General features: G+C 40.5%; 1 protein-coding gene across 2 annotated transcripts in view; it reads right to left on the reverse strand.

Moving 5' to 3' along the window:
* The window catches only part of UBE2E1 (ubiquitin conjugating enzyme E2 E1), a 44,991-nt gene that overhangs the window by 1,598 nt on the left and 18,065 nt on the right, over positions 1–25,328 (reverse strand). For both annotated transcript variants that reach the window (XM_080385092.1, XM_080385093.1), the window contains exons 4-5: positions 6,151–6,283; positions 181–328 (exon numbers count right to left, since the gene is read on the reverse strand). In XM_080385092.1, the coding sequence (XP_080241218.1) occupies positions 181–328; positions 6,151–6,283 (281 nt within the window). The remainder of the gene's footprint in view (positions 1–180; positions 329–6,150; positions 6,284–25,328) is intronic.

Consider the following 25,328-nt stretch of genomic DNA (forward strand, 5'->3'; position numbering starts at 1 on the left):
AGGGGCAGTGACCAGCAGGCAGGTAGGGTGCATCACCCCCACCACCTCCAGCCCCTCTCTGGCTACTTTGGAAAGGGAAACACGCTGCACTGGAGGCCAGAGCTGGCCAAAGCCAACGGGATGAGATCAGGGTCACCTTACTTGGGTGCCGGGAGGGGTGCAAGGCAGCAGGGGACTTACCCGGGTTGCAGTCTGTGAGGAGGGAGCAGATGGAGAGGAGAACTTTAGAAATGGTTAACGCTGGACTCCAGTTGTCTTTTAAAATGTCCAGGCAGATGACGCCTTGGCTGTTAATGTTACAGTGGTAGATTCTTGTCCGAAACGTTACCTGCAAGAAACGGGCGTTAGCAGGCGCGCTGGGTTGGCGCACGCAGCGTGCTGCAGCCACGGGCAGCAACAGCCCGAGCCCTGCGCGCCGCCGGCCGGGGGCTGCCCGGGCCGCCACCGCCCCCTGGCGGCCTCCGTCGGGAGCGCACCGGCCCCGCAGCCCGGCGGGCTGGGAACGGCGGCGCTGGCCACCGGTGGTTCCAGGGTGAGACGACGGATCCAGCCCCCCCCCCCGCGTCCTCGGTGCCAAAGGCAAACCCAAAAGAGCCTCATCTGAAATGTAATAAGAAATAAAAGTCTCCGGAGCGCGCGGCGGGTCCCCGTGGGCAGCGTTCCGCCCGCCGTGCCAGGTGACGGCACGGGTGTCCCATCCCACAGGTGGGTGACTTCGGGGAGCCCCGCGGGGAATCACTCCGGCCCCCGCAGGGGCTCGCGGCTGACAACACATTCACCGCCTCCCCGCGAAACAACGGCCGGTTCCCAGCCTGGGGCGCTTACGGTCACCGTGAAACCCAGGTTGAGGTTGGTTTTTTAAAAAATTTTAAATTATAATTTCTATTTTTTTTTTTTGCTTTATTTATTTTTTTTTATCTTTTTGCTCACAGTGGCAAAGGGTCCTGGGGCTTTAACACGAAGCCCTTTTCTTCTGCTGGGCTCCCAAGGACTTTTTAAAATCCCCCAGGCAGGCAGGCCGGGGCACTTGGAATCGCGACTCCCATCGCTCCTGAGAGCTCAGCGATCGGGGGGAGCTGGTTGGATTTTATTATCTTCCGATCTGGGAGATGTGAGTGAGCCGGGCAGCTTGCCACAGAAGTTATCCGAAAGGGAAACAAAAGCACCACGAGACGTTTTCAGGAGCAGACAATGTGACCTGCAGAAAGGCCTTACTCTGACTCACTGGTTGAACAGGGACAACAAATTTGGTGGAATTTGCATGGATTAAGATTATCTGCATGAATAAAGGCTGGCGGGTTCATGCCCTAAATCCTCAGAATTTGTCAGCTCTCCACACCCACAAATTTTATTGTCTGTTTATAGGTCACAGGGGTATTTGCAAAACACACTCGGTAACTGTGTGGTATGACAAGAACACACTAGTGCTTTCTCTCAAGACAAGACCAGCCCACACATTAAACTTGCCAGCCAACCCTCATTTTTTCTACTGCCTTTCTGATGCAAAAATTTTGCCTGTGCCCCTCCCTCTCACAGGTTCGGGGAGCAGGCACAGGGTGGGGTGACACAGCTACGAAACCCCAGTGCCGTGCAGCGTCGCTCCCAATGCACAGAGCACATGGGCTATTTTCACGCTTGCAAAAGCAGTTTCTTGTCATACAGGAGCCACCCACAGCGCACGCTTCGAGAGACTTTCTGCTTTGTTCCTTGTAAGCTGCTTTGATTGTAGATTAAAACAGGAAGCAAACAAACAAAAACCCCCAAATCCCTACACTTTTGCACATTATATGTGGGAATAGCAAAATGACTGCAGGAAAGGGGAGATGTGCCCCCCTCCCACACCTTCAGCAACAAGCTGCAACTCCAAAATCAAGAACACCTGCGGCTTTCTACCCAGGGAACCTTGGAGGTACAGCAGGTCAGAAAACAAAACGACCCGTTTCCCAGATCATCTAATCCTCTGAGGAGAAGCAGCAATGGCTCCCTACAGTCATGTGGAAGCCCATCAGCCTGAGCAGAGGGTAGATCTGACACTGTGGTACCTGCCCCAGCTCATGCTGTTTAGGGGAGAACAGAAGTTTATGGCATTTGCAGCTGCTGGCAATGGCTCTGCCTTGGGATCTTCAGTCCAGCCCCACTGCTCATTCAGTATTTCTCTATCTGACCTGCAGCTTTGGTCTCCTTCCAAGAAGACTTCTACACGCAGGTGAGGTAATAATTTTAACAGATTAAACGCTTCCAGAAGGGGAAGCATGGAGTATTTCCAAGCTGATACAATAAGGACCAAATTAACAGAAAGGTCAAGAGTTCTAATTTGTTAAGACAAAGTTGTTAATTCTGATTCTGAGCACAAAAGCTAAATACTCTGTAGGCAGCCTCTCAGTCCAATTGACTAATAACTGATATCAAAGCATGAATCCTGCTTGCCTTTAAGAACAAGACCTACTTTTTAATTATTATTCATGGAGGAGGAGAAAAAAAAAAAAAAAGAGAGAGAGAGAGAGAAAAACAACTCCCATGTATTTGCAGAGCAGCCTGGTTCCTTAAGAAACCTTAAGGTATAATTCTTAAGGGTTACAGCCATGGCATCAAAAGCAGTTTTCTCCACTTAGAGAAGCTCTACCTAACCCAAGCACTGTGGGAAAAATATAAATTTGTTTTCACTTAAGCAGCAAGTCAGAACTGGGATGGTGTTAAGACACACGTAGTCCAGCTGTTTGCCATTTAGAATTTTTGCTGATGGTACAAAAGCCAGTCATGCAGGGAAACCAAATGAAGCTGGGAGAGGGGGAGGAACTGGAGGCCAACTTAAAAACAACCCAATAGTTAAAGTAAATGTTCATTACACTGTAAGGGGAGGGGCAAGTGTCACAAACCTAGCAGATTCAGACCAAAACCAAGAGAAACTGAGTTACTTGGAAGGTAGTACAATGTATTCAGGGTCAAAAGAACAGCCTGTGGAATAGCAGAAAAATACAGTGTAACTGAACGATCCTCTGGAAATGTCCCACCTGAGATTACATTACTGCAGTAACTACACAGAGTTAAGCACAGCTTTTGAAAAGACATAAAAGCAGCTAATCTCAGCCTTACCCCAAAGTGATAGCAGAGGTTAATTTACACAAGCTGCAAAATGGGAGTGGGGGGAAGGAAGCGGTTAGAAGTTATTAATACAAATGATCAAAGCACACACCAAGTCACCACAGCTACTGTTTTCACCTCAATAAATGAAATCTAACCCAACTACAATGTAACTCTTGGGAAAACCTCCGTTGTAATAGTACAGAAGAATAGCAATCAGCTTGAGGACTAAGTATTGGACTCTTAAATTCTAATTATACTTGTTCATCGGATTCTCCCGAATCCAGGTCCACCTAGCATGTGCCTAACACAACTACTGTCTGAAACAAAGGCAAACCCAGAATATCACAGAAAATGAGAAAATGTAAAAGCAGAGAACAGATTAACATCTTCCAAGTACTGTATGGAATGCTCCATAAATGCAAAAGAACTCCATTATACATATTTAGGACAGGACAGAGAGTATCTGTCCCTGTATCAGATTTCTCCCACTGAAGTTCCTGGTACTGTGCAATGCATTTCCAAGTAAAATTTCAAGCTCTTTAAATTCTCCATCCTCAAGTACAGCAGTGCAGTCCCTCTCTATATCCTTCCAGGGATTTAATACCACTTCCAGCACAGTCTTCCAAGCTCTCCTATAGCAACACCCTCCCCCCAAAAGTTTGCTCCAACATACTGAATCTAACCCTCAGCTGGAGTCAGACCCAGTCTTCAAAGGCTGCCCTTGTATATCCTTCACCACACATCTCCAGGATGCTCATCAGCCACACAGACATGTCAGCAGTGGCTGTGCCCCAACACCTTCTCACGCATATTGCTAAGGGCTGGTAAGCCCACCAGGATGGCCAGTTTCACCTCACTTTACTTAACAAAGTAAAACCTTTAATGACATTTCACTTTCAAGTTATGAAATGTGTTCTACTATAGACACTTCACCATGGGGCAGCCCCCAACAGGGACTGTCCTTGTGAGAATTACCAAGGATTCAAAGCAGCAGCAGAGGTTCTTCCCCTGGTCTTGTAAGGCTTACCAAGAAGATTCAAGGAAAACTAGTCCTTTCACTCTAGAGAGCTTAATCTTTACAGAGGTCAAGGCTTCTGAAATGACCTTCACCCACTCTACTGCTCTACCAGTGCTTATCATCAAAATGATACACTGGGTTTTGTTACAACTATCTGTTTCTTTATTTCTTGCCCTAAAAGACAAATACAGGAAGGCTATGGGGTAAGTACATTAGTCCTACCACTTCCAGATGACCCACAAACAATATTTATCAGTCACTGCAAGCAGCTGGACAATCTGAAATCAACAAATTAGTAGGAATAAATCAGGAGCCATATGGTATTTATGTTTTCCACACCATCATTTATTAATACTACCACAGGTGTTAACACAGGAGCTGCTATAAGTCTTTGGTTCTCAGCAAAAGAAATGTTCTTCATTTAAACCTTAAGTACCCAAGTAGCGCAAGTGCATTCTATTAGAGCACTACTATGCTTTCTCCTATATTCCATGTCAATGTGACTGAAGCTGTGTGTATTTTATTTCCGTACATATATGTGGTTTGTAAACCGATTTGGACTCTGCTAGATGAAAGATTCATTGTAAATGCAACTCTGCTACAATACAGTGAATCTCCACTAAACTAGTCTTTTAAGGCCTCACTAAGTGGTGCCTGTTTTCTTTTCGTCTGGGTGAGGGTTTACATCCAAAGATAAAGGCAAAGAGATCCCTGTCAGAAGCGCCGAGCAGAAAGCAGGGCTGAGCTGGAACAAAACTATATCTCTGGTTCTGCGTCAGGGAACTTGGCATACGTGGCTGTCTCAATGCCACTGATAGTTACATTACAGTCCTGTAAAGCATCAGGCTGGGTAAGCCTGGGACGATAAATGCTTCTGACTGTAGCATAGAAAGCAAAGGTGTAGTAAAGCACACACGGAAAGGTAAAAGCTCCCTCTTTAAATACTTACTGGGCTCATGACATAAGATATTGCATATAGTTGGATGGACAATAAATTCTCCAATGCAAACTAATTAAACCAAAATAATGAAAGACTATGCTGCACTGAATTAAATTCTAACACAAGACAACCATCTGTGCTGCCACAGAGCCTCCAAAGAGGGATGGACAGGTGTCAGCAGGAAATCACTGGAAATGTCCCAAGGTAGAACATGCTGCTTGTGAACGGGAGCCCTAGCTTAAGGGTAGAATTTAAGGTCCTGTTGAGAATACCAGAAACCCTGAAGTTACGCTAGCAGGAACAGTCAAACAGTTTCCTTAATTTGGGAAGCTTGTATTAATTTGCCTGATGTGACAAAGTCTGGTATGGCAAGTCCTTTCTACTGCAGACTAGACCAAGGCCTGAAGGCGGGGCAGTCACTGGCATTTATCTCATCAATGCAATGACTTTTAAGTCAAAAACATGCAATAAATGCCTTCAGATACAAGGCAAGCACGAAGTGTATACAACAACCACCTCTTCTTGTAACGCAGTACTCTTCCTCTGGCCAAGTATGTGAACCGCAAGATAACATTCACCTGCACCGGTATTTGCCTTGTAGCATTGAAAAACAGCAATACTGGAATGTAAGAAGAGCTCCACAAATATAACACACCTACGGAAAAAGTTTGTTACTGTACAAGTAGGTGAACACCACAAGTACCCAACAAAACTGAAAGACTAAATACTACTTTAGCGGCCAAAACACACGTAACTGTTACGTTTATGGTAACTGAGTCGTTTGAGAAACAAGTATTTGTATCCTTTCTCCTCCCCTCAAGGTTATTTACTTTTCAGTTTCTCAGTCCTGTCCCAATGCTTGCATTAATTACTTAGGACTTCTTATAAACAGAAGTAGGGAAAAAGAAAACAAGCTCTAAAACAGTGATCGAGAGGATTGGAAAAGCTGTTAACATTAGCTAACAGAAACCAACACAATGTCTGAAATGAGCTTAAGCTTGTTCTCAAAGAGAGCGGCTTTCAAATGGGCTGCACGCCGTTAACACGGCCTGCTGCTGGATGGTCTGTTGAGTATTCATGACTTAGGACATCAGCAACGGTCTCTTACCTTTGGAGGCTTGAAAGGATATTCTGGTGTAAATGTGATGTCAAGGAAGAAAACACCTCCCTCATAGACTGAACCTGGAGGTCCTAGAATGGTTGATCTCCATTCGTAGATGTTGTCACCTTTGGGGCCAGCACTAAGAGATAAAAAAAACCCAAATGGTTTAAGAACATTACTACAGTTAAAATAAATATCATGTCTTACATTCTTCAGGTATGACATGGAAGGAAGTTTTCAGTGTTAGAATTCATATACCACCTGAAGTAAAGACAGGGATTAAAAGTAGATTAAATGCTTCCAAAACCTCGGAGATCTCACCTGGACTTATCAGTGTTCCAGACTGCTCAGCAAAGCTGAGAAGCTAGAGGTGGGGTATGGCTTTCTGCTTCTCTTTCCTGATTGTTACAACGGCAGTATTGCCCAGAACTACTCTTAAACGTGCTACACAATCTCTACACAACAGGAAAGCTAAGTTTCAAAGAACAATTTCCTACTTACTTCAGAAATGGCTCTCCCAGCTCAGCCTTAATAAAACTGTGCCACATCAAAGGCCATATTAAAATCAAGGACTTTTATTAATCTTGTGTGCTCTTTAAAATCAAAACATATTCCTGTATTATTGCTAAACCAAGACTCATGGTATAACTGAAGGAAGGCAAATACACGATAATACTCTTAAATGTAAAAATTTCCTACACTTTTATTATTTTGCTACACTGATTTCTAAAACAACACCACATGAAGTCATTGATACTATTTGTATGGTGGAACTGCTTTTGTAAGAGGAATTAAAATCGCTATATCAAATTAAAACAGTGCTTTCTCAAATCAGCTTTATCTAATTCTAGATTCTCCCTCACCTGCCAGCAGCTCACCAAGAACAGTATAAACTAAAGGTGCTGTGGAACACCAATATCTGCTTGTTGAAAATTAGTTTTACTGAGATCCTCAGCCAGTTGTATTCTGTAGCGTGCCATATGTCACTGAGTATTTCAAAGTACAGCTCAACCTATAAAGCCATTAATGGTTTAGGACTCCATTGCTGCCTCTTTCTGTGTTGCTACAGTAGTATTTCATCTGTAAGGTGCCAGAGCTGAAAACTCCCTTTGCATAAAGGGAGGTGCTGACACAGCTTTTTTCCATCACGGATGTGCTATGACTCTGGAAATCTCTTCTCCCCTTGTTCTGTAAGGGGACAGAATTTAACATCCCTAATATATCGAAAACAGCCTTCACCTTCTTTCCCCATTCTTTTGATAAAGCTAATATAAGACAGAAGGATAAAAAAAAGCTCTTTTCATACCATAACACTGATGGAGCAGTATTACCTGAGAGGGAAGGCAATCCAATAAATTCAACATACACACGACAATATGCATTTGATAAATGGGAAGGGAACCAGAGTAATTGCTAGGTGTTAGTAACAGTGTTACAAATAGAAATACAATTACAAAACCATAAATTCTCAACATAACAACAGTGATCAGAGACATGCTTTTTTCCTCTGCTCTTTGCAGTACTGTTGAACAATTCTTGACAGCTGGGGAATCAACAGAGAGAAAGGGAGTTAATTCTGTTATCAAACCTAAAATTTTATTTTCATATTCAACTAAAAAATAAAGAGTTCACAACACGTTGGTGCTAAATAGTTCAACAACAGCAAAGCTATGACTAAAAGCATGCTTCCAGGGGAAGGAAAGCATACGAGAAAGTAAGGGGAGACCAGTTCTCTGCCAAGCGAAGCACCAGCCACAAGGGAAAGATTTCTCTCCTCAGACCACAAAACCCCGTGCAGCTCAAGATCAGTACTAAATTAAAGTCATTCCATCCTGAACACTACTGGCATCCCACTCCACTTAATGACTTGTCCCTGTCCTATGCAGGTCTATATATTTGGGCACTCAGTACTCTCCAGCTACCACTTGTGCATCAGACTGGAAGAGCATTGTATTTTGACAGGAAGCTCTACCTCTTGCAAGACACCAGCTTAACTGTGCAAACTTACTGAAAAGGACTCTCTGGGGCACCCTTAGCCACCACTCCAAGGAATCACCTCTTTATGTACATATTAGCAACCTCCTGACACACTGTCATTACTGCAAGTTGCACCAGTGATCATTCCCCCGCTCCCTCCCCTAAAGATGGAGCTACCGAACGGAACAGGTACTTCAACTTTGTTAGCACCGATTTACTGTTGGAATTTATACCACAAGAACTGCCAACTGGGAGCACTTCAGCACTCAAGAAATGTGATGTGCGATTAGCACTGAATACAGCCCTCTGAACCAACGAGAAATATTTCAACATTCTGCATTTTACTTCCAGCTTCAACCCAAAGGACTGTCAATAAAAAAATCCCACAGACTTAAAAAAAAAATAATACAGTATTATTTGTAATAGTCTTAGAAATCTCTTGTATCCTATTAGGTTTCCAATTAGAGCTATCACCGCATGCAAGCAATATACTGCTAGACCTCTGTATTAAAAGAGTGCCACATCTTTTTGTAAGACATCAGTAGGCTTTAGGAGTGACGCACTAAGCTTACCTTTTAAGCTTTTCACAATTCAATTAACAGACTGAAATAGCTGTAGATGTCCGATTTTTACACATTAACATTGATTTCTGACAAAGGAAAGACTGAAAGAGGAAGATGCAAGTCAGCTTCAGAGTGCGATATTGCTTGGATTTAATTTAGGATTAGGTAATATCAAGCAGCTCAAGACGACCCAGTGCTTAATAGAAAAGCGACAATACCGGACCACAGCATAAGTGCAATGGCACTAACTTTTGGTGGAAATACAAAAACCGTCGAAGGTTAAAGATTACATTCTTTGTTTAAAATCCTTGTAATTATCTCCCCGGAAAACAAATTCACTGATGCATAGATACAGGGCTCACAGGCACAGCTGCCGTCTTGCCTGACGTGTGTCACCACTGTGCTCAAATTAAGTGTCTATATCTACCAATGCAACATTTTGAAGCTGTGCAACATATGACCAGTGGGAAGACAATTTTAACCAATTAAACAGAAATTGTTTCCACTGCAAGACAAGAGTATGAAAGCAACAGCTTTCTGTATTGAACTCAATAGCCCACAACCTCTTTACTTCCCAAGAAAGAAATGAGACTAAGACTGGTAATGCAGAGCAAAAGTTGACATCCAACAGAAGACTGAAAAAAACTCAACCCATCATTTCGTATCAGGCAGCACGTGCTACACAGCAGTGCAACAGGGATCTCACTTCCCTGGAAAAACAGTGATATACTCAGTGAAGATGTGCTGCACCCGCTGCAGCAAATGTTCCTGATCATTCCCAAGTTGCTGCTGGCTTACCCTCTGGACAGATACTATGACAGTAATACCCTTAGAAAACTGCCCAGTGTCAAGGTAATTTTTGTTCGAGGACTATCTAACTTTTCAAGTCTAGAAACAGGAGCCTGAATCCTGGTAAATGCAAGGCAAGAGAGAATCTTGGCGCAGGTGAGACCAAGCGCGAAGTTCTGCCTGGGCCAAGTCCCAGCCAACCTTGTATCTCTTTGGAAAACCCTCATCCCGCTCTGCCTCCCTTTGCTGGAAGGCACTATGTTTCTTCCCAAGTTAAAAGCCAAACAGGTAAGTTAGAAACGCCTGCAGTGGAGGCCGGGGGGCAGAACGATGGCCAGGTAAATTGGCTGCATGCTCAGATGCCTTGCAGCACCGAGCAATTGTAAACATAGGCCTCTGGCTCAGAGATGAAGTGTGCATGGAGAAGACACACACAACACATACATACGTTTTTGCATGTATTGAGAAGGCTGAAATGACAGATAGTCTGCAAGGATAGCCAACCTGCAGCTTTTTCTTAAGCCAGCCAGCCAGAACCTCCGCCACAGGCCTGCATTGCATGGTACCTCTCTGCCCTGCCCAGCCATCCCTGTGCAAACCCCCCAAAGCATACCTATGCCATGGAGAGAAGGCAGGGCTTTTTGGGCTTCACTACATGCAGCTAACGCACAAAAATCTGTGGGAACATGCTGCTGGTACTTTCCAGGAGAATGACACAAAGTCCACTGTTTATGTCAACTTGCTAGTACTTTTGGAAACTACCTGGTCCCTTCTAGGAACTGACCAAATGATAACGTATGCTTTCCCTCTAGTGAAGACACTGCCTGGTGAATGCTTTAGTTCCTCTTCTTTGAGATCCAGAAAACACACCAACAGCAATCACCGTAGTGATAAATGAATCAAAATCAGTTGATGCTACAGACACTAAGTTAATACCCTGATATACCAAAGCAGTGCATATTCCTTTTAAAAGCTAACTAATTTAGCCGAGTAGTTTAGAAATGCCAGAGACTGCTACCTGTAAGGGTGGTAAGAAGAAGGAGGGCAATTTCATGGTATGCTGAAGCAAATAACAGCTAATGAAAACCTACAATATGTTTCAGTTAAAACCACAAGTAACAGAACCACGAACTCATACTCCAGCTACTCCATATCCCTAGATGCTGTTTTTGAGGCTACTTTGCCCTGAACAGGAGGAGTCTGATGCAAGTAGCTAAGCTGTTTTGAAGTTGCACACTTGTGGAAAATAAATATAATTTCCAAAAAACACTGCAGACATGACCTCTTCCAAGGGACACAGGTTCAAATCAGAAAGCAAACAACATACTAACGGCACATGGGAATTCCAAGGTAGCAGAGAATCTCCAACGTAAAGTTGCACCATTACAAACTGACAGACATTTTGTTTGTTTGTTTTATTTTGTAGTAAGGAACAGTGAATGAATGTACATGGAATTGCGCCTCTGTCATGTACACAACACCTTACTAAGCAGATTTAGGAAATTTCAGTTGTCTGTTAGAAGGCCTCTTCCCCCCACCTTTTCTTTCCTTCCCCCCCCCCCCCCCTTGTTTGTTTTGGTTTTGTTTTTTTTTTTTTTTAAATGCAAGCCCAAAATGCGTTAGAAATTTTGACTGGCAAGGAGGTAGGATATCATTCTCACATGAAGTTCTGGTGCACCTTGATTTTCCCTCCTAATCCACCCCATTCCTGACCTCAGAGTAAATATGCTTTCTTTTCAGGTAGTCCAAGTGGGTCTGCTTGGTGAGCTTGCTCACCTACACTGTTCGGCTGAATTAGGTGCAGAGATTGCAAAAGTAACTGAGAAGTCCCAGATCACTGGGAAAGGCAGGTGCAGGGTGTAAAAAGAGGCAGGACAGCTCATCTAGCTTAGCACTGAAAAACACACACTTACAAAATCCCTCATTCAAAGAAATTTTGCTCTACAGATCTTTAAGCAAGCTGTGTTAAAAATGGGAATGTCAACAGAGTTAAAACCAAAGAAACAAAAAAGCAGCTAATCCTTTGGCTACACTTCAAAATCTTCATTTTAATGCATAGCTCTATGTTTAGAAATAAATTGTCAACTTCGGCACATGCTTTAGCTACCAAAATGTTTTAGTTTTATTACCATAGCACTGAGACACTCCATTCACAGACAGGATGTCACTATGCTAAGCGTGCTGCAATGCAACCCAAAGACTCACGTACACAACTTCCACAGGCTTTTCAATTACAAAATAAGCATTAAAACATTACATAGCTATTAGGAAGAAATACAACGAGACAAGACAGAAGTAATTAAAAGGATACCCTGGGCCATCCATTTAATTGCCATTTTTCAGTCAAGTAGTTTAAAAGCAGGATATAATTTTCTTGCCACCCATTTTTAGTCAAAGAATGGAAATGAAAGGAAAAGAAAAAAAAAAAAAAAAAAGAAAAAGAAAAATCGTAACACAACAAAACCTCTTCTGTGCAACCGTGGAAAATAAAAGGTAACGTACTGAATCAGCACGTGACTACGTGAATCAAAGTGGTATCTTTTGCCCACTGTCACACACAACCAAGCCACTACTATGTGTTAACGTTAGCTAAAAATGGTAGCTTGACCATAGGTGAAATGCCTGTGAGCTTTCAGACATGCAGAGAAAAGACAGCAAGAGGAAAAAGTTGCAGCTGGCTTTTATTAAAACATAAGAAGGGAGCAAAGGAGGGAAAGGAGAGCTAAGTGAGCAAAGATGGAACATTATATTGCTACAGCAATCCCAACCATAAAACTGCAAAAACAAAACTTAATTTTCCGTGCAATGCATGTTCATAGGCATGGTTTTCAACTACAAAGCAGTAAATATTATTATTTTCCTTGTAAATCATGGAAGGTATTGCATTTTCTGTCTTAAATTTAAAATGGCAGTCACAATATTGTCGCACAAGGGTAGGGTATCTTACAAATCCCACCACATTTCTAACAGGGAAGAGCATGCACAAAATTTCTGTTCTAGCACTGGCAAAGCTTTTCCCTTAAGTATCAGACTGATGTAAAAATTGGGGAGGGCAGGTTTGAGAAATTGCACATAAATTGCACAAAGCTTAAACTGGAGGATAAACAGTGGAGCGAATTACATTCTTATGAGGTTAAAAAAAGGAACTAAATAACTAAATAGCTCTGATAATGGAACTGATAAGGTGTTATGCAGGAATTTATGAGACTTCAAGGAAAACTGTTTCAGGGGGATTTCTTTGTGGGAAGAAAAAAAAAAAAAGACTGGGTTTTTCAGTTTATATAAAAAAAATACTTGGCAGTAAGATCACACAACAACCAAGAGCCTCATTGTTGCCAAGATCTCACTCTTTTCAATGCCCAGGAGCACCTGCAAATTTAGGACCTTCACCTGAAATATTTCAGTCTCTGCGAAATATTACTGTGAGGTTACTACTAAACTACTTGGTGAAAAGGCCAACGCTCTTGAATAATTTCGCTGCAGAGTTTGATTTTTAAACCGGGCTTCAAAGATTTAAAGTAAAATCTCAGTTAACAGGGAGGTCAGAAGGAGACTTATGATATTCTCAGGGGTCTGCTGCAGCTCTATTTAGTTTAACAATAATCACTTCAATTTAGGAGCAAGCCCTAATAAAAAGGTTCAAGAGAAATTAATCCATTTAGCATTGGTTCCAAAATTGAAAATAACTCCAGCCTGCTCAGCTCTCAAGGGCTTCTGTTTTCCTTTGCAGTGGCTTCTTCCCAGCCTTCTCTACTTCAAAGCACTGGAAGTTTGTCCCACTACACGTAGGGACATTTTTGGTGTCCAATATGACTGCAGAAGGCTGTTTCTGCAAGTCTGTGACTTTAGTATGTACAGTATGCAAATACAGAAAATGCCAAACTAAGTAGTCAATGAAATTATTTTCACTGTATGCAAATTGGTTTTGCTTTTCTCCTCGTAGTTAGAGCTGGACAGCAAGACCAAAAATTAAATATATTAAAATGTACTGACTTATATTTGACCTTGCATCTCCCATTAAATAATACGCTGCATAAGAAAGAGTAAAACAAACTGGGAAAGTGTGGAAGAGAATCTGACCCGCCCAACAATTTGCAACAGCTTATTTAAAATGACAAGAAGATGTGATGGGAGAAACTGCGCTCTGCCAACTTAACCTTGTGCTATTTTTACATCAGTTTCCTTCCTGCCAGTTGTCACCTGGACTATTAGCTGCCAACATGGGGACAGAAATCCCTTCACACCATCAGACCTCATTTTCAGTATTGAGGTCCATTCAATATTTATGGTACAGATGTGTAATTGACAATTGGTAAGCTGAACTAGGCACTTTCACAAATGCACTATTTTTGCAATTACACAGCTTGCTTGGGGTCTCTTCACATTCCAACAGGTTTTTGGAAATCGGTATAGAAATATAACTAGTAAACCTATTTGTTTCTCCAATTTCAACGCTTTTGTAAAACACACACACTCTTAAAGCGGTTGCCCAGCACCAAATTGACAGTCCTGTATTTAAAGGTAATAAAGAGAATCAATACTATTAATGAATATGAAAGTTCTTGTGTGTCTAATCTCAAATGTGCTGTACCCCCCAAAAGAAAACAAAAGTTGTACTTTCTCCTGGCACTTATTGGGATGTAGGTTCTTCACACATGGAAAAGAAACTATTCCCTCTGACAACAAAAAATCTCAATAATATCCCCCTCCCACCCATAAGCAGCCCTAACTGTGCCACATTAGATGATGAGAGGGCTCTCCCCTAAATATTGTGCTTATCTGTCAGTGAAAATAGAAATCCACCCCAATTAACCTGCCATTCCAGAAGCAAGCTGGGACCTACATTTGTGTTTGTCCTCCATGCCCATGTCTTGTCCTGTCTGTATTAGTGTGGGAATATGAAAGGTGGTCTCAATAAACTGATAAAAAAAGCCCAGCACCTCATAAATATTCAGACACCCTGTAGTACATCAGTTGTAAAACTGCTAAGTTTGGACCCATATGATCTGGAGGCTCCTGTCTCTTCAGAAGTCACTTGCCCTGTTTAGGGGAAACAAAAAATACCCAAAAAAGAACCCCACCTCTTTCATAAGTCTACCTATCCAGCATTGAGATAACATAGTAGACTGGCTATCTTGTACTTTATCATCAGTTTGCCCTATTGATTTTGTTATAACTCGTAATTATGTAGATCAAGAAATGCATATGCTAAATAACTTAGATCAAAAGGGCAACAGCAGCTACAAACGAGCTTGGAAAAACTGGCCCCAGAAAGTTAAAGATGATGTGTAACACTTGGCAATATGCCCCTGCTGTGCTGAAAATTGAAAGCAGACAAGACTCTCTAACTTCCCCAGACTAGTAAGGACCTGGTTCTTGTGGCTTTACCCACCTGCCTCCTCGAGCTAGTTTCTTACTCCTACAGGGAGGAAAAGGGCTACTTTAAAGAGGGCAGACACTGCATGCCAGAGCAGAGATACACTACCACCTCTCTTGCATTGAACTACAGGAATTCTGTTTGAAGTTTGTACTCAGAACAGATGACGCAGTATTTTAAGACTGCTAGTTTATATGCAACTAAATTTTCAAGTGAACATAACCTAAGGAAAAAAAAAATAAATCTGTTAATGTACGACATGCTCCAAAACTGATCCACCTGTCCCACCACCTACCTACCAACCAACTCACCCTAAAAACATGCTACAAATTGAAACAAATCCACCAGCCAGTCAATACCACAGGTCTTTCGCATTAGATCAAGGATAGGCAGAGCCAACATCGCTTAACTAGAGAACCAGGTCATCCCATTATCTTGGCTTCACATTATTATATTCCTTCCCATCAGCATGCCAATGCTGATACCAGTAATGTTACGTTGCTAATCAAAATATATTATGTTTTGAAGGATGCATCTTAACGACACATGAAAACTAGAAAGAAAAAAGAAATGCAATGCGGATGCCATCTTCTCCTTTACCTACATTAAACTCTTTACAATAACTTCCTTTCCTTGCCATTCGCTACATAAATCAGACCACTGCATTAGGATTAACTATTTCACTGCAGGCACTAACAACAAAATTACACAAACCACCCGATACCAAAATAAAATTTGATTACTCTTCTCAAAACAGCAGCAAAATATTCTCAATTGTGCTGCACTACCCAGAGTCTCTCTTTCCTATTTTCACAACTCTGAAATACTATCAAAGCTGCCTAGCAGAAAAGTAATTTGAAAGCGCTGCCTTTGAGTTCTGAAATTGTGACATGCACAGGCTAGAAATTTTATCTGAGATCTAAGATGAGAGTTTACTATTTTTTGAGTAAAACAAGATTACCTACACTTTAATATAGCACAGCTGCCAGCCAACTACATAGCAGTCACTAAAAATTGTTTATATACCACTGCAAGTTGTTCTCATTAGCAACAGGCACAAGCATGAGCCAGTCACAATAGCTAATCAGCATTTACTGTAGCAGATACATACGTAAGTATTATTCTGAAGCCGACATGAGGGCGAAAGCTTGAAAAACAAACAAACAAAAACTTTCAAGGGATTTAAAAACAAAGAGACAGAGGCTTTTCATTTCTTGATAGTATATTCACATGTTCAAGGATAGCCTGAATAGGCTTTTGTGATGGCTTTCTAAAGTTTTTTTTATTTTTTTGTTTTCAAAGTATTAGGAACCTTAAATTTAACCTACATTAGGAGCCACAAGAGGACTAAGCAGCACTCTTAAATAACATATACAGTTTTGGGGCCAACTTGCATGCCTTAACTTTAAGGAACGATATAGCCCTTCACAAACTATCTTTTTTTTTCCTCTAGACCCATATTTGGCAATTGATGTTAAGTAACTTCCCCCCAAAGCAAAAAACGCACGCATCACTGATTTTCAGACTTCCCAATGCCTTCACTTCATGACATTTTCATCTGGAAGTATCTCCTGAATGTAAAGAAACACTAAAGACAGCGAAGTGTCAGGCAATACAAGTTTCAACTCAGGGCATTACATCACTTACACCTTTTATAAAAAGCATGCCACATTCACACATGTAAAAGCCAACACAGGTGTCTGCCCCTCCCTGATTTCCACCAAAGAGAGAAGACTTAGCAACAATTTAATAAGCTGGAAAGACAACACCCATGTGTGGCAGTAAAGTTCTGCTGACAGAGGTCCACAGCAGGCAGGTGAAAGTGAACTGCCAGAGAACGCAAGAAATGCAGGCATCCTTCTGGTCCGTCATTCCTGGTCTCATACAGTTTGGAAACTTCACTCCTACAGCTGACCACTGGCATTCTTAGTTTAAACTAAGTTTCAACCTTCTGCTGTCACGAAAAAAAAAAAAAAAATCATGCTAAGTTTAACACCGTAATTAGCTAAAAACATGATGCTAAATACTTCATATATGTTCCTGTGATATGGAGGCTTTTCTAGTCATTAAAAAAAAGACATATTTTCTTCATAAACCTCTTGTGCAACCCATGAAGTTCACAGAGAAGGATCTTTAGCGGCATTTAGTAAAAATTTGCATTTCTTTATTGGATGGTGTTGACATTTTAATTGGTAGTAGTGCTAGCATGAGATTTCCTACTATATTTCATAAACAGAAACAGGAGGAAAGCACATCTCACAGACATGTGCAAGGGTTTTAGAGACAAAAGTTTACATTTTCTAACCTTGTAACCTCAGCATTTAGCAAGTAATACCTTAAAGGAAGATTGACAAGATTAGGAGTGAGTTCCTCGGCATCTTCTGAGAGTTGTGTATCATTCTTCTTCTGCAGTAACCATTTCCATACAGAGGGCAACAGAAAGAGAGAGGCAAGCCCACAAAACTGTAAAACTGACACAGAGCTAGATGTACAACTTGCACCTAATTTTACACTATTAATTTTTTGAAGAAAACCTGAACACGTTATTTCTAACTAAGCACAAATATGAAACCAGCATAATAGTATACAGTAGTATAGCAAAACACCTGGAAACCAACAGCCTTAACACTCATGCTTGATGTTATTTTACATACATAACATAAGAAGAGGAAAAAGTCTATAATTAGCTGCAAATCACAGGAATTTTGGGTATGGAGGTACCAAAAAGCACTGTAAGAACAATGAAAAAAATATTTGTTTCCAGTCACTACATCTTCATTCTCTTTGATTTTCTCATTAAAAGTTATTTCAAATACTCCTTTTAGTGAAATAAAGATGTTCAAACTTTAATACCTTTACAATATAAATATACTTACAATATTCACAGGATGTCAGAAAATTGCTCAGCCAGTCTAGGCAATCTCCCCCTGAACTTTCAAAATAATATAATAAAGAGATATTTCTTAAGTTTCCAGAGTCAAGATCTCATTTCAGAAAGGCCAGTAAATAAAACCCTTAGGGTAAACGTAAATAACCTGCTGACTAAATCAGTAAGAACAGACACATTCCAAAGGCTGCCGGCACTCCCATCATTAAGACAGACTTCTAATAATTCTTCTAAACAGATCACACACACACAAAAATCACCCCGATGGTAGTATCATTAACAGAATAGGAAACTGACCAATACTAAACGGATTTTTCAATTCAGTCTGTATAAAGACATGTAAAAGGACAGGTCACACGTGTAACTTTCAAGCCATGAGTTAATGATACTACAAACTTCGAAATCTGATCAGGCAAAGTCAACTTTAAGTAGTGGAGTAAGACTCCGAAGTATGAGTGCACTCGTTTTCAGCTTTAAGATTCAATTCCTGGAGAAACATACTAATTTGAGAAAAACATTACGGGGAATACTTTTGGAAATGACTCTTAAAGGTGCTTTTGTCACACATATGTGTATATATATATAGATACATGTGTCTTTCATAATGCACTAATCTTGTTATAACATGACTTAAACAGTTTTCCCCTATAAAACAACGTTAAAATAAAGCTCAGTCCACCCATTAGTATAACAGAAGCAGTATTACTGCAAAGACTTTTATCACAGGTCCAATGCAAATCTTGCCACAGAACTTTGTTCCTTTACTAGTTTATTAGAAGAGATATAGGAAATCACCAGGCTGGATCTCATCTGAAGTCCACCTATTTCAACACCCTGTCTCTCACTGGTTTCCAGTGTCAAACAGGGCAGAGATGGGCATCAGACGACTCCTGCCAGGTCTTCTGCTTTCCCCTACCTTAGCAACATCACAGCAGTAACTGATTAAGCCTGAAAAAGTAGCATCTATGTTCCCCTTCCAAAATCAGTATTATGAATAAACTGCAGTAATTCTGTCTGGTTTTGCCCTCCATAGAAGTCCGAGTCTTTCTGAAGCTTGCTAAATTCCTGGCTTCATCATGGAACCCTGTGTCTAATTGCATTCTGTAAAAATTAAATTAATTTTCTCGGTCTTTTCATCTCATTCCATATACCTTTGTTCTTGTACTAGAAGAGAGGAAAATAAGCTTCCCGTTGAACTCCTCTAGAGAATAAAGAAAATAAATATTTGGTATTTTCTGAAGGAAATAATCCCTGTGCCTCTACATGAGAAATTATCCTGTTCCTTTTTTGACAATTTCCATGTCTCCTCTCCAAAATCCACCCACTTCTCCAATATTCTTTTGGAGATAAAGCAGACAGCTTTACACAACGATTCATGGACGTTACTTTGTATATATCTATAGCCTTTTTCTCATTCACGTGCCAGGAAAAAACCTACTGCCCTTCCTTTTTCAAAATGGGAAAGACTAATCACCATAGCTATGAACTTAATGAGCACTAGGCCAGTAAAGAATAAATTTCTTCCCTGCTTTCAAAGAAAGAAGCATTCAGTAGACCATGTGTTGTTAAAAGATCTGTCCTGTTAAGAAATGCGTTTGTCCAGTGTCTTTCTAGAAGCCAGGACTTCTGTATCAGCCTGGGCTAGTTAAGTCAATGACAAAACTTCCATCAAATTCAGCAGAACAAATTCATATGCAATGCAGAACAGAGAAAACTCTTTTTGGAACTTGGGAAAAAAACATCAGCGACTACAGAAGGCAGATTGCAGCAAAGCACTCTGACTGGGGGTTTGCTTCATCATACAGTCCAGTCAGTAATTATGGCATTCCTCATTCTCACTTACTGTCAGCAAAGAACATTTTTGAAAGCATCCTTGTTGCTTCCGCATCCTGTAAAAAGACAGGATACTGTATTCTTTATGGAAGAATTAACTCTGAAGAGTTCATTATCAACCAATGCTGGCGCTGAGCATCTTAGAAACAAGCAACAAGCTTTGCTTCTGTCATTAACCTGACTCTAGTTTTTAGATAATTACAGAAGAGCAGAACCTTACAAAGGAATGCACAAAGCTCTGCAGAGGGCTGAACTCCTGTAGAGAAGACATTTTAAAGTTCTTTTCTTTCAAGCCACAAGGTTTCAAGTTGCCTTTCCTAAACTCCCAATAAAAGAATCTGAAGACCAGGAATATTTTGGCTAATGTCCAGGGATTTCTAATTATTATTTTTCTTATGCTTTTCCTCAACTATTTTTTTCCTTTGTTTCCCCTGATACTTACAAGTGTAGGTTTATTGGGTTTTGTTTGGTTGGGTTTTTTAAATAAAGCTTTAGCATATCAAGAAGATATTTCTTCTCCCTGGCCCCAATGTGCAGGAGCTGTGTGGTTTAAAGCCCTGTCGAGATTTGCAGGCATAAATGTCAACTACAGTAGTCAAACCTTTTAACATAGTTATTACTTCACTCCTGATATTTTTCCACTCTGTGGAATTAATTCTGTAACTTGAAGTGCCACTTATTAAAAAGCCAAGACATGGTAAAGAGCCTGCTACCACGATCACTTCCTTTACAGAAATATAGTGATTTCACTCATCACAGCATACTCAAGTTTAATCAACGCTGTGGCTCTTGCTCTGTGTAGGTATTAATCATTCATAAGTCTTCAGCTTCTATTGCTCACTTTGTAGGTCATTTCCGTAGGCATTCCCTTGCAAACTGATCAGACACGATGCACAACGGTTGTTCCTGGGATAAGCTGATACGGAAAGGCATGTGGAAAATGGGGCACAGAAAGGGACAAAGAAAATAGGTGAGGAGAATATCCAGTCCCAAAGAGATTTAAGACAGGTGTGTATGCGCATATGTGGAAGGAGGGAGGAAGAAAAATGCTTATGGACAAGCCAGGATTGGACAAGAAGATTTCCATGCAATGCTCAGAATTCAAGGAAGTTTTAGTCTATAGGCAAGTTTAATTCAAAAGAACACAAAAGAAGCACACTCTTCTGATACAACATCTCAAGATAAACTTGCTTAAGCCTAAGAGCATTGGCTTAATATTGCTCCAAAATCACTATAACTAGTAAGACTGACTTTGAACATTCAAAATAGCCACATGCCTACCCAATTCCATTTCAAATTCTATTATGTTCTTGGCCTCGATCGTTTCCTGTGACAGTTAAGTTCCACAGACTAATTATATGTGTGAAAGACACATACAATACATCCCTTTTATTACTCTTATATTTGCCACCTTTGATTTCAATAGAACATATCTCTTTGTTCTTCTGTTATGAGAAAAAGAAAGCAGATGTTTCCAATTTTTCTTTTACACTAGTATTCAGTGCAGCATGAAGCTAGCAGTTAAGTGACTTAAGTATTTCAGCCTGACTGTGTTCTTCCAGACAGCGTAAACTTGCCTGCCTACTAGGAGAATGAGGGAAAGATGAACAACTTCTTCACAGAAGAAACTCAAACTGATGAGCTCTGAGCAAGAGGCTTATGAGAGAACATGAGAAAACAAATACTACAAGCATTAAAAAACCGTCCCCTACTTGACACGGCTACACCTGTATTTGAAGAAGAAAGAAAGAAAGAAAAACCAACAACCAAACCACAAACTAACCAAATGAAATATACCACATATAGCTGAAGATGCTAGTGAGGGAGAGGGACAATGAAAACGTGAGAGAGAACCTATCACGTAATGTCACCCGAACCTCTGATATCACACACATATTCAGCATACTATTTTAAACCTCATTGTAGAAACAGTTAGAGTCAACAGTTTCCAACTTAGTTTGTGAGCACAAGCAAGTTCTCAGATGCCATCATCAGGGTCATGGATGAATAGCTTAAAAGGGATCAATGCTACAGTTTTGCAATGACATCTCTGTGCACTTGCAGGAAGGGTGTACTTCTGTATTCGTATATAACCACCATTATCTGGGTGAAAGCTGCACTAAACACAAGCATTACTTCAACCAAAACATTTCATACAATAGGGATTTTTCATAAAATAGTTATCTTTATGTAGAGGCATTAGATTTATAAAAGAGGGACTTCACCAGATTATAGACTGATGACATTGGTGTTACAATTTCAGTGGAAATCTTGCTTCATTTAGTTATTGCAGGACAGAAAAGGATAATTCAGAGAAACTACAGAGCTTTTGTATTACCTCAGCCATAGGACTGATCCCTAAATGCAAAGGTTCCCCACCCTCAGATCCAACACCAGCTTGTACTGTGGCTTACTGAACCCAAATCCAACTTCCCTCACCTTCCAATGGCCAAGACACTGCTGCAGTTTGGTCCATCCAAACTAGTATCAAATCATCCAAATAAAATCACAGAATGCAGGAAAAAACTTTTTTCAGAATTCTGGCAGTTTCTGTATGAAACTTAGCGACCTGTCAAGTATGCATAGAGCATGCCTGAAAGATATTTGCATGACTATAGCGCAACATCTCTCCCAGGCTAGGCACTGAAAGTCACAACAAGATAGTAATTCAGCAGGACAAATACAAAACCAACAGGTCTGAGAAGTCCAAGATCAGTCCTTTTATGTTATGCTACTTAAATGAGGACTCCAGCCTCTTAATTTTGAATAATCTGGTTATTCTTATGTTTAATGGAAATGACACTATGCTTGAGGAAAAATACGCTTACATTGCAATGCTTCATTTTGCAGTATCATGGGCTCCTTAATCTTTACACTGGCATCATTAATATACATTAGTTGCAGGTGAAAAGGCATCAGCTCTATGTGACTAGCTTTGAGGACTTGAAAAGAAATTTCTGGAGTTGAGAAACTCTTACTGACAATACAAGTCATCTGGATCAGATTTTTTTTTAAAGGTGTATTTTCAACACTGGACCAGTTTATGAAACAACTGAAGTGTTCTTACACAGTTAAGACATTCATTTTTCAAAGTCAAAACTCTGCAAAGACTGAGGGAAAGCCACCAGTCTGCTATGATTAGCCAAGGCCACAAGAGCACAATTAGTTCTTCCTTGCTGACAGAAGGAGTGGGTGGAAAAAGGAAACCCGGGTGGGTGAAATACAAAATGAGGTGTCCTAATTGAGCATGATGACATTCAGATTGAGTTTTCCAAAAATGTGATAAATCTTTTAACAAACGTGGATGATAAAGGTACAGCTATATCTAGTTCTAATCATGTGCACACTATTTCTTATATAAGATCTGAGTATATATGGATATAAACATGCAATCTACACACCTCCATAGCTGTACTAATTCAGTTCAGTTGCAGTTAAAATGAACAGCTACTGCTACTGCAAAAATACTGCAGAATTGCAGAGAGACCATCCAGGACCGATAAGAGAACTGGCCTACTTCAACCCCTTTGCTTAGATACCTGTTCAGAACACACACACTCTTACAGTGTCTTCCATAATGGCAGATCTAGAATTATATTATAATTCTAGCTACAAAATGATGAAAAGCATATACAATACTGTAGCACTGATCCCAGCTAACACCTTTTGCTCTCAGTCACAACAAGTTTGGCCTTACCCTTATTACCACTGGGATTAATCGTGGCAAGTCAGTGTTACCTTTGAAGTCTGTTTTGCCCGCACTGGAGAGAGTTTCCCATGTGTGTGTCTCCTGGGTGATGCAATGTTCAGAGTTTAGGAAAATGGGTACTCTGTCAACTTCTGCAAGTCAAGTTAAATGCTGAAGAAATGGGAAGTTGATCTTACGATAATTCTTTTCCACACAACTACTTTTGCACATTTGGGATGGGAAAAGTAAAGAAAATAAAACCTTTTGCTTTCTCAGAAATACAACTGCACTCTGGTAAGTGAATGCAAAAGGGGTGTTTGCAATGCTCAAAACACACCGCCAGCAAAAAGCAGATCTGATGCAATGCTGTTGCCTTAGAGCTGTTGTACAGATTATCTAGTGGTTTTAAAATTTGTAAATTATGAATTGCCTCATGATTTGCAAAATGAAATGGTGGGCAAAACAAAAACCAAGCTAAAATCTAATTCATTTATTTAAAAGTTGAAGTCTGGCAGCTGTTTTATATTCTCATTCTTCTTGAACAATTCACCTACTGCAAAACAGATTATCAAGAGGCACTATTTAGAGCCTTCCTTACTGCAAGGGGATTTACCTTTAACTGCTGGCAAAATCCAAGTACACATTCCCCTCCTGAGCATCTTTTAATCTTTATAGTTTGTTTCTGTTCCTTTAATCCAAGTAGAGCAGATCCCCAACAAGCAGGTAAAGCCTCCCCAGCACAGGTTACAGAAGGCAGGCAGCTCTGGCTCAGTGGTGACTGAGTTCAGATATCTTTCTGAATGGAGTGGAAAGCAGGATCTAACCTATGCAAGCTCCAATTAAAGTAGAAAAATAGCTTAAACTAAGAGAAACTCTCTATTAAAAATGTCTTGGCAGCTGCGACTGATGTGGATGAAAAATTATAAGAGAGGCTGCCCAGTGGCTGTTGTGCTGTTTTTACACACTTTTCCCACAAGGGCAAAGAATGATCAAGAGACTCATCATCTCAACAAGTACTCTTACTGTCAACAGCTAGCGCTGAAAATCAGACCCTTAATAAATATATGCATTTCATAATTTTACTCCTGAGACAATACATATGTTCCACTATATACCAAAAGAGGTACAGAAAGAACAACAAATACAGGATAATTTAAGCCTTTTTTTTCTTCAGTACTACCTGTAAAGAGAAACTTGAACACATAAATCACCTTTCATAACCCTGTGAATGTGCTAAGGATGCACACAGGACTGACTCCCTACAGGCATGCAAGTATTAAAAAAAAAAAAGCCAGAACAGTTCAACAGACCTCCCCTCATCTAGATAAATGTCTTGCTGCACATGCATTTATCTTTTTCCTTTTTTTGTTTACTGTATGCTCACTTGCTCTACAATTGTTGAAATGTCCTAAAATCAAAGTACTGTAAAAGTCAAACCAGTGCAGGGAGAAGACAAGAAAAACCCAATCCTCCCACCAAAAAAACACCCCAGCACAGCATGCCCTAGCTTTTCTTATATTGTGAAATAGGATAAGAAATATGAATAAGGAAGCAACATGAAACTGTGCATGGCATTATTATTATTATTTTTAAACAAACAGTCTATATGTTTGCTTTTCATTAGCTCCCTGTGGTGACAAAACTGTAAACATAAAAGTTAAGAGACAAAGGGAAAAAATGAAGTAGCCAATAGCAAAGATTTCAAATACACTTACACAACCACACTGTTTGTTTTACAGCTGCTTTACATAACAATAAAAATGTAACATACCATGGGCTTTTGGCAGTGTGTAGAGAGACAGCATCAAATGGCAATAGCAGAGTAAGTACAAATGATCTCTTTGGAACAATTAAGCAATTTTACAAGCACCACTATGTCCAACAACTAATGTGTCCAAAGAGACAGAAAGGTCAAAAGTGTAAGCTTCTCCCTACTGACTGGAGATGACATATACGACCCTTTGGAAGGGAGGATAACTTCATAATCATATTATATAATCCCTACTGCAGAATAACGCTATACAAAACCCCAGCACACTAAACAAGAAAAGGGAGATCTTTCCTTCAGAA

This window comes from Falco punctatus, assembly GCF_963210335.1.
Source record: "Falco punctatus genome assembly, chromosome: 4".
Taxonomy (NCBI): Eukaryota; Metazoa; Chordata; class Aves; order Falconiformes; family Falconidae; genus Falco; species Falco punctatus.